This window comes from Chanos chanos, chromosome 1, assembly GCF_902362185.1.
Source record: "Chanos chanos chromosome 1, fChaCha1.1, whole genome shotgun sequence".
Lineage (NCBI taxonomy): Eukaryota > Metazoa > Chordata > Actinopteri > Gonorynchiformes > Chanidae > Chanos > Chanos chanos.
Window position 1 is genome coordinate 9,680,572 of NC_044495.1, and position 16,724 is coordinate 9,697,295.

General features: G+C 41.1%; 1 protein-coding gene across 1 annotated transcript; it reads left to right on the top strand.

The window, feature by feature from the left end:
* The first annotated feature begins 8,593 nt into the window (after positions 1–8,593).
* fbxo30a (F-box protein 30a) lies at positions 8,594–13,505 on the top strand. The gene is made up of 3 exons (XM_030779216.1): positions 8,594–8,689; positions 10,859–13,013; positions 13,271–13,505. Exons 2-3 carry the CDS (start codon positions 10,911–10,913, stop codon positions 13,472–13,474), a joined length of 2,307 nt encoding a protein of 768 aa, XP_030635076.1. The 5' UTR covers positions 8,594–8,689; positions 10,859–10,910; the 3' UTR covers positions 13,475–13,505.
* Positions 13,506–16,724: the final 3,219 nt, after the last annotated feature.

Genomic DNA, 16,724 nt, shown 5'->3' on the forward strand with positions numbered 1-16,724 from the left:
TCAGCTTTCGGGCATTATTCACTGGTTCATTCCATGAAACATTAGTAGGATTCTTTTTTCAGTCCAAGTGTTATTCAGTGAGTACATTCCACACACATTCCACAGCAAGACGGTCGCAAATCAGTCGGTTTTCACTATGAAGCAAATTTTTCACACGAAACTGCCATTTCATGAGTATATACTTGACATTGAGAGTCCAGTTGTTACGTTGTTTGTCCTTGTTTTATTGTGAATGACACCGTAAAAAGCTGTCCAATTCCGTGTTGTAAAGAGGGTTGGGGAAGGAAGCCATTGGGCTTTACAACACTGATCTTTGTTGGACTCTCCTCTGTTTAGCAGTTCCTTTTCAGAAAGATATCTGAAGAGAGATTGTGGCCGGCAACCCTTGCGAACATTTTAGCTGGTCCTATTTGCAAAACAAAAGATGAATGATTCAATGTCTGGTAAAAAAAAAAAAAAAACCCTTCTCATAAAGAAGACCTGTAAAAAGTGGAAGTTGAAAAATAAGACGAGGAAAGAGGAGCATCTCTGAAGAGGTTGTCATGGGAGGGACGTCTAAGGACAGATGACAGTCTTCTTACTTTGTCTTAGGCAGTACAATAAACAGCACAAACAAAACCAGCAGACCATGTTGTCTTCTCCTAACGTCTTTGACCAGGTCCGAACCAACGGCAGTGTGACAGAACCTACCTTTTCATATTTAAGTCCAAATGCAAGTGTTAATCGGGTAAAATCTTGAATTGTCCACTGTGATGAATTTTCCAATTTTGTATGTATTCATGCAACAATACCAAATAATAGCCTAGGTGTAACTTATTGTATGAGATCTTTTTGTAGTGCAAATAAAACAGACTGTTCAACAAACATCATTTCCCAGCCTCTTCTCTTGTGACTTGTTTTGAAGCCTGAATTTGCAACTCTTCAAGCTTTTTTTTTCTTAACATAAAAGGATTTGAAAAATTCCTATTTACTCTTCCTAGTTATAGACTCAGAGATGAGACAAACAATTGTTATTCTAAATTGAATATTGCATTTGAAGTTTGAAGTTAGACATGATTACAAAAGGAAAAAAAACTTGCACATGTATGGGTCGCCTCTAATAACCGATACAAAAGCAGACCAGTTTCTGTCTCTGGATCAGTTTTTTTATGATTTCTGGATGCGATTGTGTCTTATGTCTTGATAATGTCCATGAATTTAAAAAACACCGATTGGTTCTCTTTATGTTTCCTTTTGTTAAAGACTTGAGTTACCCCACAAGCATACACACATACACAGTCCGTGGGCACACAGTGTCAGTGAACTGCCCTTGACTCAAACACAGGACTTCTTTCCTCTCAGTGACTGGGATTCCCGCAACAGTAAAGCTTTTGCCATGGCCTTTAAAAACATACAGACAAAAGAGTCTGACACAAAGAAGACAGCAGCCCTTTTTACTGTCATTACCGTCTGCATTAGAAGAGACAACTGTTGACCGTGGTAGCGAGAAGGGTAGTAAGCCGTCTGCTAAGTGGACAACCTTATGATTGTCAGTAGTATTTTTCTCCTATTACACCGATTCTTGTAGGTCTGTGTTACCTTGGACTCCCCTCAGCTCTCCCTATTCATGTAAGGAATCTCATTGTTGGTCTGAACATCATTCAAGCTGGTGTTTTAAGGCCAGAGGGAGGCTCCTAGTTCATTAGAGCCGTATTTTGAGGGGCTAGGGTGATTGCAAGCACTACGTCCAAGGCTGACAGCTAGCTGAGGTGAACTGTTGAGAAGATTCACAGATTTGGTGGAAAGGGCCAAAGGAGAGCCAAGGGACAAATTTTCTGCTGAGGAGAATCCAGATTGCCATCTTTTCAACCATGACACCTGCCACTCTTACACTGGCTTGTTGTCTTCTCACAGTCTGGGTGACTACATCTGCCATCGAGCTGGAAACTGAAGAGGAGGAAGGTGAGTTTGGTCATTTAGTGTACCTTAAAATCTGTTCTCTCTAGATTACCTGTTTTCTGTTCTTTACATAACTGAGTCACTGATTCGTTGCATATAATCTGTTACTGTAATTTTCTGTTATCATTTCTGCTTTTTCATTCGCATCTGCTGAAACAGATGTACCCATTTTGTTTTTCTCTGATGTTACGATGAGCTTATTATGATATCACATCGGATGGGTAATTTTGTCTCTATGGAAACTTACAGAAATCTACTATCAGACATGCAAGATTACATAACGCTGTAAGCATAGATATGTATAAGTCTCTAATTAAATTTCATTTAAATTCATTTTGTTTTGTGTCACACATAATACAGATGAAAAGACCAGTAAAAGATACAGCTTTGGAGAATATAATGTGTATCTGTCTTTTCTTTCTTTTTTATTTTTTAAGAAAATAACAGGCTAAAAAGATGAATCCAGTGGTATACTCACAGCATTCCTATATTTAAAAAAAAAAGAAAAAGAAAAATCATCCTCTACTTTTACAATGACCTCGAGGCTCAGGGACTAAATTAATTTTTTTTTTGTTCTCTTTCTTTTCACTCAGAACTCAATGAAACTGTCATTTGCACCAACGACCAGATGCAAGTTGTCATTCCCAGTGTGTTTTTTCTCAGCAAGGAGCCTCCTGTTTATGTGAGCCAATCTCACCCTGAAAACACGCTGTCATAACACGGCTAACCTTTTAAAATTAGTTTTGTTTTTGTTCTGTGTTGTTCTTGTTAGCACTGCTGCTGAGAGGTTCTCTAAAGGCGGTAGATGATTTATTGTGTCATTTTGTTGTGCACTAAATGTTCCCCTCTGCACCGCAGATCTGGGACTTGCACCTAAATGACCCAGAGTGCCGTGGTGTTGAAATTGAGGACAACTATGTCTTCACCATCAAAACAAACCTAACTGACTGTGGGACTATCATGGTAAATTCATATTCATATTCACTGCTAATTTAACTAGAGATAACGCCCTGTTGTCTCTTTTGCTCCTGCATAAGAAAAGCTCCTGCTGGGATTTATAAGACCAAGAAAAAAACTGCTACAAAGGATTAGAAACTGCGAACAGCACGAGCGTGTGCTCTTTTTCATTCGACAAAAGGAGACTTTAGAATTAGTTACTTTAAGACAACTTACAAATTGGCCTTCTTCTTTAGCAACAATGTGAAGTTCTCAAGGCCATAAATTAACGTATTTTACGATGTCTTTGTTCATGTGAACAGGTGACCGCATGTCCAGTTCATTGCATAAGACTTCTGGCGTAATATGCTCCAAATAACAATATTAATTCATCAAAATAAAATCCACACTATTATCAAGACAAAAAAAAAAATGAGCAGAAATGTGTATGCAAATAAGCCACTTCAAATCCTTCAGTGAGTACTTTGTGATGGTTTTCTTTTTAATCATTAGCTGATTCTTTCGTAATACAGAGACTAAAACAGAGAGAGAGAGAGAGAGAGACAGAGAAAGAGACAGAGGGACAGAGAGAGAGAGAGAGAGTGAGCAAGGGTGGGGAGAGAGGGGTTCGTGGTTCGGCAATATTTCAAGAGTAGTGTTGTTTCTCTCTCTCCAATTGTTGTGAAGCACTGGAGTTCTTTCAGAACGAGGAGGGGAGGGCTGATGACCAAGCGACTCTAAATTATCTTGATTTATATGGAAATGATGACTGTGTTTTCAGCAGTGGTGAATAGCTTGTCCATAATTCAATGTCGCACTTTGTAGTCCTCTTTTTATTCAGCCCCTCAGCCCATCTCCTACAGCGGTAGCATTGGCCCAGAGCACAATCTTCACTCTGGCAAGGTATAAATCTGTACTTGAGACCATGAGTACCATTGAGAACCTCGCTCAGAATGCACGGGGGCATTTCTTGTAAACCAGCAAAAGGTTAACACAGCTTTGTGAAGGAGAGAGACTGCCCCCCCCCCCCCCCCCCACCCACCCCCAAGGAGTTTTATAAGACTTTTGCATTCCGGCCTGATGAAAAGTAAGCTTATTTTTGGATTAAAACCTGTTGTAGAAAAACAGAGAAGTCTTAGTTTATTCAACTGCTTCCATCACATGAGATTGGTATTTCTTCTCAAAATCCACACAAAAAAACTGAAAATGGCTCTGGCAGAGTTGATTTTTTTCTTCTTCTTTTTTTTTTTAAATTTTATGGATTAATATATTTGTTAATTCTCTCTTCACACATGAGTAATTTTCATTTGATACAGCTGGTTAGCAGTAGTAAAAGCCTCACGTGGTAATTTTGCATTGTAAACTATTCAGAGACTGTTCTTCCCTTTGTCAGGGAAGAGTGTGTTTTACTGATGTGCAGTAAAGCTCGTCTTGCCAGGTTGTAGTAAGGGGCAATTCGTCCTTTTCAGTAGCAAGGACACCAGTCCTCCATTTGTTCATCAAATGGGCTGCGCACAAGCCTGTCTGAATAAGCCTTTTAAATCAATTCCATTTTATTGGGCTGAACGATGTAAATGGTATAGCGTGAAACATGCGCACGGCGTTGAAGGTGTCACCACCTCAGTGAAAGTTTGGGATGTGGTGTGGGGTGGGGTGGGGTGGCGTGAGGGTGTGTGTGTGGGAGGGGTATGGGGTGTCATTCAAGGTCACCGTGTCTATAAATTTAAGAGCGTGCCATGCCTGTAGCTTATACTGCCTCTCTGTATCTGTGGAATATTCAGTTTTAACCAATGCTGGCCACGTTTGCTCTTTCTCTTTCCTTTCAGGAATCAGATGACACCCACATCATGTTCTTAAACGCAATTCACAATAACGAGTCAGAAGTAATCACTAGAAGCTACGTCAACATCACATTTGGGTGTCGCTACCCAATTAATTACATGGTCCAGCAGCCAAACGGAGAAAATATGATTCGAGTGGATGTTAGGTGAGTTTTCGTTTGTTGTTTTATCTCACATCAGTTCTGTACGGTCCCATGCCCTTCATTCAAACCAAGCCCGCTGCTTAATTTGAAACCCATTTCTTTAAACCCGGAACACAAAACATTTAATTATCACTTTTTGTGCGAGCTTAAGCAGAGTTCTGCATTCATCTGATAATTTGTTTTCCTGCATTAGTGTAAAGAAAATGTGACAGAAAGAATGTGCCCCTAAGGTCTGAATGAAGTAGCTGCTTCAGTATTGTTTAACTGTGGCCTTCGGTGCTCCCAGTGAGTCTTATTAACACTCTTCAACCACCACAGGACAATCACTCTGAACACAGAAGATGGGAACTTCTCTGTGGCAATGCTACTCTACAAAGATGAGGACTTTGAGGACAAGTGGACCACTGTGCCTTCACTGACATTGGAGGACAACATCTATGTCAAAGTTTACATGGTTTGTTATGGTTAGAATAGCTTTGATGAACGGAGGGAATTGGAAGTTATTTTTCACACATCTCTTGAGAGAGGCCCTCTGCAGTGGAGCGGTTTTTCTATCATGAACGCTTTAGTAAAGATCAGGATGAGTGAGTTGGTGTGGAGGTGAAAGCAAGTCTATTGTTCCTGACTTGATCATGTAGGTAATTACACACTGGCTATGCTTGGCAGAGTAATCCGAGAGCTCTCGTCTCTGTCTCAGAGTTTTATTCTCCTTAACAGGGCCCGCTATCAGGTTCAGAGACCAGAAACCAGGTTTAGAACTCGGTCGATACCTTAGACAGAAAGACAGCTTCAGAGAAACCGAGATGAACTCTGGCACCACTGCTCTCTTTCCCCTAAAGCGAAAGCTACAATCTCCACACATTTATGGGGTTACAAATAACTGCCTTCAGAGAATATTCTGTGCAAGAAGCCTATAAAATAGACCATGTCGCAAATTCTTACGTACTACTGCATGTGTACATGTGTAACATGATCTATGGAAAAATTAAGTCATCCGATAAATCAATCTGACACAATGTTCTGAGGTTGTTTTTTTTTTTTGCCAGTAAATCCGAACGCTTTATCAGACCCTTGAAGAACATCCCTGCTTATTCAGTTTCACACTACATCTGTTGATTTACTAAACTATTGGTTCACTGAGTCCCTCCCTTAATGTCTGTCCTCGCATATCCTGACTGGACTCTCCTCTCACAGGTACCAGCTAATCTCATGCTCAGAGTGGAGAGATGCTGGGCAACGCCAACCAATGATCCCTACAGTAACATTCAGTACACTTTCATCAGGGACAGGTTTGTAAAGGCACAATCAATATTTGTGAATGATTCAGGACTACAGCTGTACAGTATCTATCACTCAGATGGCAATGAATGACCATTTGTGTTATTTTCCAATACTTTATTTTAATTCTCTTTGTTGTTTCACTTAGTTTTTTTATTTTAAGAAATGTTAATATGTTTATTAGGTCTTTATATAAACATATTTCCCCTTTGCTCTGTGAGTCATGTTATAGGTCTTGATTTCAATCACGTGTATTACCAGCAGTGTCCAAGGATGTTGCCGAGACATGTAAAGGCAGTTGCTATGAGAGCCGATGACTAGACCCCTTGCGTGGCCTCAGTCGTGTGACCTCTGAGTCCGAGGCAGTATGCATTTCAGGACAACAGCTGTGTGTGTCCCAGACAACCCCACGTATTTTGTTCTTCCAGCGAGGACACACTGGCAGAATGTGCTAACAATTCTGTTCATTAGAAAACACTTCTGAAGATCTGTTTGTTATTTGGTTGTTATGTTGGCCAGTTCAGTTATTGTGCGATGAACTGAACATGCATGTTGATCACTTAAAACCATCTCAGAAACGAAAAAACACAACTGCAGCCTTTTCACCTTTCAAAAAACAGCGTTCCAAACTAGGGTGGGAGAATGATTTTGAGAGATTTTTTTTTCAAATGTTTGTTTTTTTCCCTCCCCTTTATATCTTATTGCCCAGTTGCCCGGTGCTGTCCAGTGTGGACCAGACATTGGCTGTGATGAAGAATGGTCAAGGTCCAGAGGCCCTTTTTAGGATACAAATGTTCAAGTTTGTGGGCAGCTCATACACAGACATCTTTCTTCACTGCAATGTCCAGATCTGTCACAGCATGGCAGGAATCTGTCAGCCGGTAAGAGCACCCCCACCCCCACCCCCATTCTCTGGAACACTCCAGGCAAAACATTGAAGGGTCGCTGCAAGTTGTAGTAACATGACTGGCGTAGAGCCTCATCAATGTCAAACAAACAAGTGTCATAATACCCGAGAACACTCACAAAGTAACCACAGACTAATCTGATGTCATAAAAGGATTTCATGCTGTCATGGGACATTTATCAATACAGATGAGCTCTAGTATTTCATACAAATTATTTTTAGCAATTGTATACCAGTGCCAGAATTCATGACAATGCAATGGTGTACGCATGCCTGAACGTATTACTGCATACTCATTCCTGGACCCATCATACAACAGAACTGCACAGATGAGGAAGGAGCTGGTCGGACACGCAGGGATGTTGCCCTGTCACACACAGTATCATATGGCCCAATCAGAAGACTGCAGGCTAACAATGATCATACTGGCCTCAGTGAGTAACCCCCTCTGATACCATAACCAAATCCCAACTCCAGTATCACTATAATGTGTTAAACTTGAGGAAAGGTTATTATGTCTCATTAGCACAAGGACTAATTTATATGATTTCAAAAATTACAGCTAAAACATTATATATTACAGGACTGTTAAGTAGAATTGAGAAATATAGGGACTAATTCTTCTTCTCTCACTGAATGAGTTCTTGCTGTCCTTGCCTATATTTAAGATATTACAATCAAATAGATGACACGAGAGCATTTTCACATGTCTATCAATTTCTCCTATCCAGATGCAGGTGTACCTCCTGTGGAGACATTTGTGTTAGGAGGCCTGTTACTGGTTCTACTGCTGATCACTGGTGTGTTTGGGAGATTGTGGTTGCATAGCAGGCGTTCCTACCCAACTCAAGAAGCCCAGCTTACCCTGTCCAATATACACCACATTGCAGAAGTGGCCTCTTGAAGAATTGGTGCCCAGATTAAAACACACACACACACACACACATACACACACACACACACACACACTCTTTAAAATATGTTCTGTACAGCTTACACCACAAAACTTGCAATGAAATAGAAGTATGCACTGACCAAACTGTTTTGAGTGAGCTCTCAGGAGCATTTTGTATTCCTCAGTGGCTTTTTCTTTTCCTTTCTTTTTTGGCAAAGATATTGGAAAATAAAATCAAAATTCCTGGTCATGCTGTCTAGTTTCTCTCCACGTTCCACAGTAGTTTTATTCATCAGGTCTTTGCACTCTGCACTCTTAGGCAGGATTAATTCAATGTATATCACATCTGCAGCCACATTTAACGCATGTAAATATGTAAAATCACAACAAACAAACAAATATGATATAACGCCATACAAGAAGTCATTTGAACCACATATCAGCGTTTTGTAATACCAGATATTTATAGTTGTGTATAGATAGTTGCGTTTCTATGGCTGTGTTGTCGCACACTAATGATCACGCTCCCTGTTGTCATGACGCAATACTCAAGCGCCTGAGTAGAAGAGCAACAGCCACAGCCGGCTGCCAACTAACTGGTAATAAACATCGAAACAACATGCACAAGAGGATTGTTCCAGAAAGTGTGCTTGAATAATTTCCTAATATTATCGTCGTTTTACCGAAAACGTCGAAAGGACAACATAAATAATTAAACCACAATTATAAATACGTCTCGTCTGTTACCACGGTAAGCGAAGTTTTTCGTTATTTTTCCACTTAGCTAGTGAATGACGTAGGCTACTAGCTGTACTGTTCAGCTATGTTATCTAACTACGTCGGCCGTGGACCTGTGCCAACCGAAAACAATTGTGTTATATCTTAGTTAACTGTCCAAACGAATGACTAGGTGTTTGGGGCATTGCAGACATTTTAAAGAACTTAAAACATACAATCGTTTGCGAACTTGTGGGACTTCGTGTGTGCTAGTTGTCGACAGCAAACTTATTTTATAAAAAGCCATGTTGCAGTAGAATTATTAATACTATCTGTGCGTTTAGCAATATAATCGATGATTGTTTTCTGATGTTTGTCGAAGCGAAGTGTGCATTTTAACCAGAGTGGGTCTGTTATTTACTTGTTGACTTTCCATGCAACCAACAATGGGTGGTTCATGTAAACAGAGCTGCCACCACGGGCCGCGGAGCTACCACCAATGATCTATTTGCGACTTCTGTATCTGCTATAGGGACTGCAAGATCGGGCGTAATGAAAAATAAGCGCCTCATAATATTTAATGCCATATGTGACACTTCTGAACGTGTCAGAGAGAATTATTCATTTTTTGACACTTAAAACCATTGCTTCTTCAGATCCCATGAGTGAATTAAAACCCTTGGAATGCCAAAGGCGCCGATAGAATCCTTTTGGTTGGTGACAGGCGATAGCTGGTGACAAATGTCAACGACACTTGGTTTTTCGGAGAAAATTGAACATTATCGATACTGAATCGTGTAATATAGATAATCAGAGTGTGTTCCTATATAAAGTCGGAAAATTGGGCTTTGTTATGTGTGTACGAGGCTGGTCCATAAGATGGCAAGAATCGGTGCACTCTAACATGTCACTGCCATGCAGTCAAAGTGATCATGTTTATGGACGCTGTGACACCTGCCAGCAGACAAAACTACAGTGAAAATGATTTTGTAATCAAAATAATACGAAACATGTCACTGAAATGCTTTCGAAATTGCTATTATTTTGTGTCGTGTGTTTACAAAACTGTGGCGACTATACACGGAGCAACACTTGACGGCGCTTTTTGTCCAGTTAAATAGCTTCAGATAGCAAACAGATTCAAAGCGAAAAATGCGAATTATAGTCAACTTTTAGTGTGTCTATTAAGCAGTAGTTATTTAGCTATCCCATGTTAGTTAATAAGTGAATCAGCCAACGAGCAGTCCTGAGTGAGAGCATATATGTAGCGTTAGGTAGGCTAGCTAATTAGTTTACGAAGGAAACCCGCTACTTAACCATAGACTTAGGTACTGCACATGGCTGTCGTTTATCCAACATTTGAGGTAGGTATCTCTTGACGTTGATGCTAGAAGGCTTTCGTTGTCTCGGTGCGTCGCTGTAAACTGATTTCGACAGCAAAGATGCGAGGCCACGTGCAACAGTTTCGCAATGTTGTGTCTGCATGACTGCATTCATATGAAAAGTCTGAAAGAGAAGCTTCGTAACTGCTCATCTTGAGGCCCAACATTATAATTACAAGATTTACAAGAATTATAAACTGGTCCATGGTTCGAAGGTTATGCTCATTATGAAGAGAGGGAAAGAGTTTGGTCGTCATTCTGGACCCCACCTAGGTCATGTCAGTTGTGTTAACCGAGGCATGTTCAGTCAAGCCCAGTCTTGTCATATAGTGTGCCAGCACGAATGACATTTTAATCTGTCTATTGAGGCATCTCTATTTGTTGTCAAAAGCTGTTGGTACTTTTTAGTGACAAACAAGTCCCAGACAAAGTTTCCACTCTAGATTCAAAGAACTGGCATGACTGTGCAACTGAAGCAGTGTTGTGAAATGTCATGGGACAGCTCAGAGATTTTGTAAACATATTAGGACACGTCACCAGACTCTAAGTTACAGTGATCCCTATTAAGGCTTGATGGGGGCTTTCCGACTGAGGCACAGACTAAAGAGTCCAGCACGGTCATAGCAGCATTTCTCTACTGATACTCAGAGCAAAGATAGCGATTTAGGCCAAGATATCAAGATAAACAGATGGAAAAAAACACAGTTACAAGAATAATCCAAACAACTCTCAAGCAAGTAACCATTTAGAATGCATTTATTTACGGTTTTGTCTGATATAAAGGATGTAAAAGTGTAACAGTTTTTTCCCCTCTCTTACAGGACTGGTGGTACTACGTCTCTGAAATAACTTCAGAGTAACCTGATATTCACCATGGAGGAGATACATACCCACTGCCTGAAGTGCATTAACCGAAGATGTATGACACGGGCACAGGCTGGTGTCTCCTGTGACCTCATTGGCTGCCCTCTTGTCTGTGGGGCAGTGTTCCACTCTTGCAAAGTGGGTGAACATCGTTTACTATGTCCATATGAAAGAGTGCCTTGCCTAAATAGCGGCTTCGGATGCCCATTTACAGTTGCTCGCATAAAAATGGCTGAACACCTTGAAATATGTCCAGCCAGTGTCGTGTGTTGCACCATGGAATGGAACCGCTGGCCTGTGAGCTACGCTGATCGCAAGTCGTATGAGAACTTAAGTAAAGATATTGATGAGGTGGAGCAGTTGGACATGGCATTGGCTTTACAGGATCAACGCATGCTGCTGGAGTCTCTTAAAGTTACAACCACTGTGACTAAATCCGTCGATGAGCAAAATGAGGACAATAAAAAACTGACCTCAACCACCCCAGAGGCAGAACTGGCAAATGGACTCATCGAAATGGACGAGGAGTCCTACAGCGAGCTTTATAAGGCTTCTGTGGAGACAAGCAGAAATTTAGCCGCAGCATTGGACATTCTCACTGGTGGAAACAAGGATATTGATCGAATCATTGGCAAAGTCAATGGTGAGAAGGTAGACAGAAATGGAGCTTTCCACAGTGGGGTGAATGGAGATCGTGCTCATGGTACTGATGAGGGTAAGAATGTTGACATGAAGGAAAGTGACACGGAGTCTGAGAGTGAGCTGGGTGCTGTAGGTGGTGTAGACTGTGCTTTTGCAGCTGACAGTGAAATAGAAGAAAGTGAATTGACTGAGCGAAATGGTTTTGATGAGTCTGAGGAAGAAGAAGAGGAAGAAGAGGAGAGTGAGAAGGGTGTGATTGGACGTGGAGAAAAAAAGCTCTTATGTAACAGAGTTAATGAGACAGGCAGCGTTAGACATCACAATCCAAATTTTGATGCCACACATCCAAGGCCTGTAAGGATCAATGGGTCATCACACATCAGGCCACCAATGCCCTATCATTCCATGCCCATTGTCGCACGAGAGCCAACGATGGCTCATTCTCCACAGTTATCACTGCCGTTCCCCCTTCCACTACCAGATCTGGTTCCAAACAACGTTCTGCAGCATCTGCCCCTGGAGGACAGGTGGCTTGAGCGTAAACTACAGAACCTCCAAGTGCTCAGGAACATGAGCGTGTTTACGTTTAACGGCCGTAGAGCTCTCCTCTCCGATCCGTACTTGTTTCGGGCCAAGATGGAGGACAAGGCGGTGGACACCTCTGACTTGGAAGTGGCTGATGATCCCATGGGGCTTCACGGCATTGACCTCATCACTGCTGCTTTGCTCTTCTGTCTGGGCGACTCCCCGGGAGGCAGGGGCATATCGGACAGCCGCTTCGTGGATGGATACCGCATCGACTTCGGTACTCAGACCTTCTCCTTCCCCTCTGCCATCCTGGCTACCAGCACCATGGTTGGTGACATAGCCTCAGCCTCTGCCTGTGACCATGCCAGCCCACAGTTATCAAACCCCAGTCCCTTTCACACACTCAGACTTGACCTGGTTCTGGAGTGCGTGGCCCGCTATCAGACCAAACAACGTTCCATGTTCACTTTTGTGTGCGGCCAACTGTTTCGCAGGGACGAGTTCTCCTCCCATTTCAAGAACGTTCACGGGGACATTCACGCCGGTCTGAATGGTTGGATGGAGCACAGGTGCCCTTTGGCGTACTACGGATGCACCTACTCCCAGAGAAGGTTCTGCCCATCTGTTCAGGGCTCCAGAATCGTTCATGACCGGCACTTGGGTTCCTTTGGCGTGCAGCCTCGCATAGCAGACGGTTTCGAGGAGCCCCTCTTTAGAAACGAGCATGGTTCCAACTGTGATCATCTGAGCAGCCTTCCCTTCGAAGTGTTGCAGCACATAGCGAGCTTTCTGGACGGCTTCAGCTTGTGCCAGCTGTCGAGGGTGTCACGCACCATGAGAGACGTGTGCGCCAGCTTACTCCAGGTGCGAGGCATGGTCGTTCTGCTCTGGGAAAAGACGAGACGTGTTGACGGATCCTTTTCCTGGCAGATGAAGGATAAGGTAGGTGGCTACATTTGCGATTGTGCTAAGGAAGCAAGTGTGAGATGCTTCAGTGAGATTGAACTCCCAGCTTATTTAGTGAGAGTAAGAGCTCGGTATCAAATATATCAGTTTCAGTTTGGTCCTCGCTGTCCAGAGTGAGTCAGATTCATTAAATCATTTGACTTGTTTGTGCCTTCTGTGATTTGCACCTGCTGTTGCCCACGTGACTCTGTCATGTATTTTAACAAAACATGACTTTCCTGTTCATCTCCCAGGTGTGGCGGTTCAGCACAGCTTTTGGGACAGTGAATGAATGGAAATTTGCCGACATCTCCAGCATGGCTGACCACCTAAAGAAGTGCAAGTTCAACACAGTGGCACGTCGAGAGGAAGCCATACCCCTCCCCTGTATGTGTTTCACTAGAGAGCTTACGAAAGAGGGGCGTTCACTGCGGTCTGTACTTAAGCCAGTACTATGAAGCCGATTTGAAAGCAAATAAGAGTACACTCCTCTCATTTCTTCCAATCCGACAGAAAATCCTGAAAGAAGTGTTCCTGTGTGGTCTATCCTTAAATTTGATACAGATGTACTTAAAATTAGTTTTATGTATTCTGTCGGTGTAAATAAACAATTGTTTTTAATGTCGATTTTATTTTATTTTTTATATTGCTAAGTACTGTGTTAAATTGGAAAAAAAAAAGATTGAAAAAAAATGGAGCCTTAAGATTAAACACTTGAGATCAGAGCTAAGGGAAGATGTTTGTCAGTACTTATCCCTGCTGGATTCATTAGTGATGTTTTATACTATTTTGCACGGTTTGATAATGTACCCCCCCCCCCCCGCCCCCGAGTCATTATTGCTTTTGTGGAGGCATGCGTCCTTAAGTTTAAGGCTCGCAGAACTGTTTTTGCTCTGTTATCTGAAGGTAATGACCAAAAAGGAAATGTGCACACAGCATGCCATTCTTCTCAGAATGGGAAGTGCATGTTGCCTTGATGTTGAGTTGCCCTTAACTAATCTTCATATCTGTGTGTCTGTTCTATTTAATGTAGTTTTGACTGCTGTAGGTCTGCAAAAGATTATAAGCTCAGTGGTTTTATTTTTACGGACTGCCCTCTCGTTAGCAGCTGAAAAACATTGTGAGTTCTCGTTTTCAGACATTTTTGTTTTGAAGTGTAAAAACCACGTCGCTAAAATAATATTGAGTAGCACTTTACTTCGGACATGAACCGTAAATGTTTACTATTTTTTTTTGTAGCATGTGTACCACTTTTGCACCATTGAGAGCTGTAACATTCAGTGACCTGTCTTATGCTGCAGAGTCACTTGTAATTCCTGAGCTAACTGTGGCCAAGATTCACACTTTTAAGTGTCAAGTCCTTGAAGTTTTCAGTAACATGTCCATGACCCTTACAGCAAACATTTTGTGCAGATTTAAAGTGCTGTTTGAATTTGTGTTTGTAAAAATCTTATGTGGAAATTGTTGAGAGGGGTAGTAGGAGGACTGAATAGAAGTTAAGTAAGTGCTGTCCTGTGCGTGCTCAGAAATGAACATGGAGTGAACTCAATGAGCAGTAGTGAGAGCATCATTCTAAACTCAGGGGTGAGACAAACCCCTGATAAGATGACTCTCTCAGTGCATGTTGATTTGATACAGTCAGTGGTTTCTCACAACCATCATTGTCATATAGCTTTTCTTTTTTTGTGTGAGATTAAAATGTCATCAGTATTTGGAAACCTGCAGGACAGGAACAGAACTCCAGTAATAAACAACATTTGTAAAAGTGTTGAACTTTAAAACCATCGCTTTGTGAAAGACTTTCCTCAGCTGTGCATGGTGCATGTCCAGTGTACTCTTGTGTCTCAGGGTAGTAAGAGCAAAGACTGAAGCACTATTGACATTTTGTTGTGTTTTTGTGAAACTTGATGTGTTTTCTCACACAATTCTAAGCAAAGGTCAGCTCTCAACAATGTCATAGGAGACAAATTGGGTTATTGTTGTGATGCAGTAACATCATTACTTGTGCTCTGTGTTGTTTTTTTTTTCATCCACTCCTCTTTCAAAACAAACTCCATACGTCATAGAGGAAACACTAACAGCATAACAAACTTCCAGGCAATATTGGCCGCATAAACTGTGCTTTGTGATATGCAGCGTTATCATGTACAGTCAGGTACTGTTTGTGATCTACTACTTGACCCCATAAATGTATGAAATGTGTAAGTCAGCAGTCATAGATACAGTGCATGTACTATGGTGCCATACAGAAACTAAATATTCTACCCTGCCCAAAATCATGAGACAATCATTCTCTGATTTTGGGTCGGATAGTCTATCTGAAGACAAGACAGACTTTGAAAGAATTAAAAAGAATGTCTTCATACTCCCATTTTTTCAGTTTGGTTTAATTTGGTTCATATACAGATATGACATGTAACATGTTAAAATGTTAATGAATCCAAACTGAATCTTGTTTTAATGAATAATGTTGTAGAGCTTAGCTCTATGATAACCTTAGAATGTGTATCAGTGGACTTGCATGGATTTTTTTTCTCACCTTCTTGCTGCAGTATGCTGTAGGCACTGATTTTTACATTGAGTTTCTAGAACTTTAATTCAAAGGAGGAAAAAAAAAAGTTGATTTTTATTACATTTTTTTAACCACAGATTTATGACTCTTATTTGAGTTAACATTCATGTAATGTGGACAGAGAGCACTGGGTAGGAGTTTATTTACTTCTCTTTCATGCATGCGAGTGATCATGTCGGAGAAATTATCTTCTTTTTTCATGTTTTCTTTGATAACCCTTACAAAATGGTGTCTTACATATTCTATCAATTGAATTTTGATGATTAAATGGTAGATAAATATGAATAAAATAAAATAAAAAAAACATTATGCTCAATGCTTTTTCTTATGTTGGTACTGTGGGCACTTGCTTACATTGTGTCTAAGACTGACTTGTTGACTCAGTCTCCTTGTTCTCCTGTATTAACTTTCTGGTTGCTAATTTGGGTACAAGTGTAGAATCTAGGCCATGTCTGTGACTGTGTTTTGTAGAGTTGCATGCTCCATTCTTTCCACCGGTCAACCTGATCCATGCTGCAAAATGGAAACCGTGAGCTCTCTTCTGTTCCTGCCACAAGATGGTGGTATGGCTATTTTACAATGCCTTAAGACTGTTCCTGATCACACAAAGGCATTGATTTGCCATATTTATTATCTGTTGGGTGGTATCTTTCTCAAAGAGCGTGATCACACATGTGCTTTTAGATTCCATTCATGTCATGAAAAAGAACCATATATTTATATCAACGCTTGACAGAAAGGAACAAATTTTTGATTTTTTTGTTGGCTAAGTGCAGCGCACTTATTTCTACCATGTTAATAGTAACATAAATGTACAGAGTTGTGGAGGATCCTTTTAAAAAGAAAAAAAAAAAAAAAGATACACTGTACTGTGGAAGTTTGTCTCACTGCGAGAGGTTTTCAGTTGCTGGTGGAGTGTTAGGAGCTCCGCAACTCTCATGTTCCTTATAATGTGTGTTTACTTTCAAAAGATTTAAAAACAACACGACAGTTTTTGTTTTTATGAAGGAGAAATATATGCCACTCACTCGTAATGCACGGGCTGAGAGATCTCCAATATTGTTCTGCATCAGCTATCTTAAAGTACAGACCAAACTGGGATTAGGCTCTAAAATGAGTTTGCAAACTCATTCCTG

Excerpts from the sequence above, each read along its gene's own strand:
- fbxo30a (XM_030779216.1), top strand. The coding sequence starts at position 10,911 with ATGGAGGAGATACATACCCACTGCCTGAAGTGCATTAACCGAAGATGT. Across the intron at positions 13,014-13,270 it reads CCTGGCAGATGAAGGATAAG|GTGTGGCGGTTCAGCACAGC; the intron begins GTAGGTGGCTAC and ends TTCATCTCCCAG.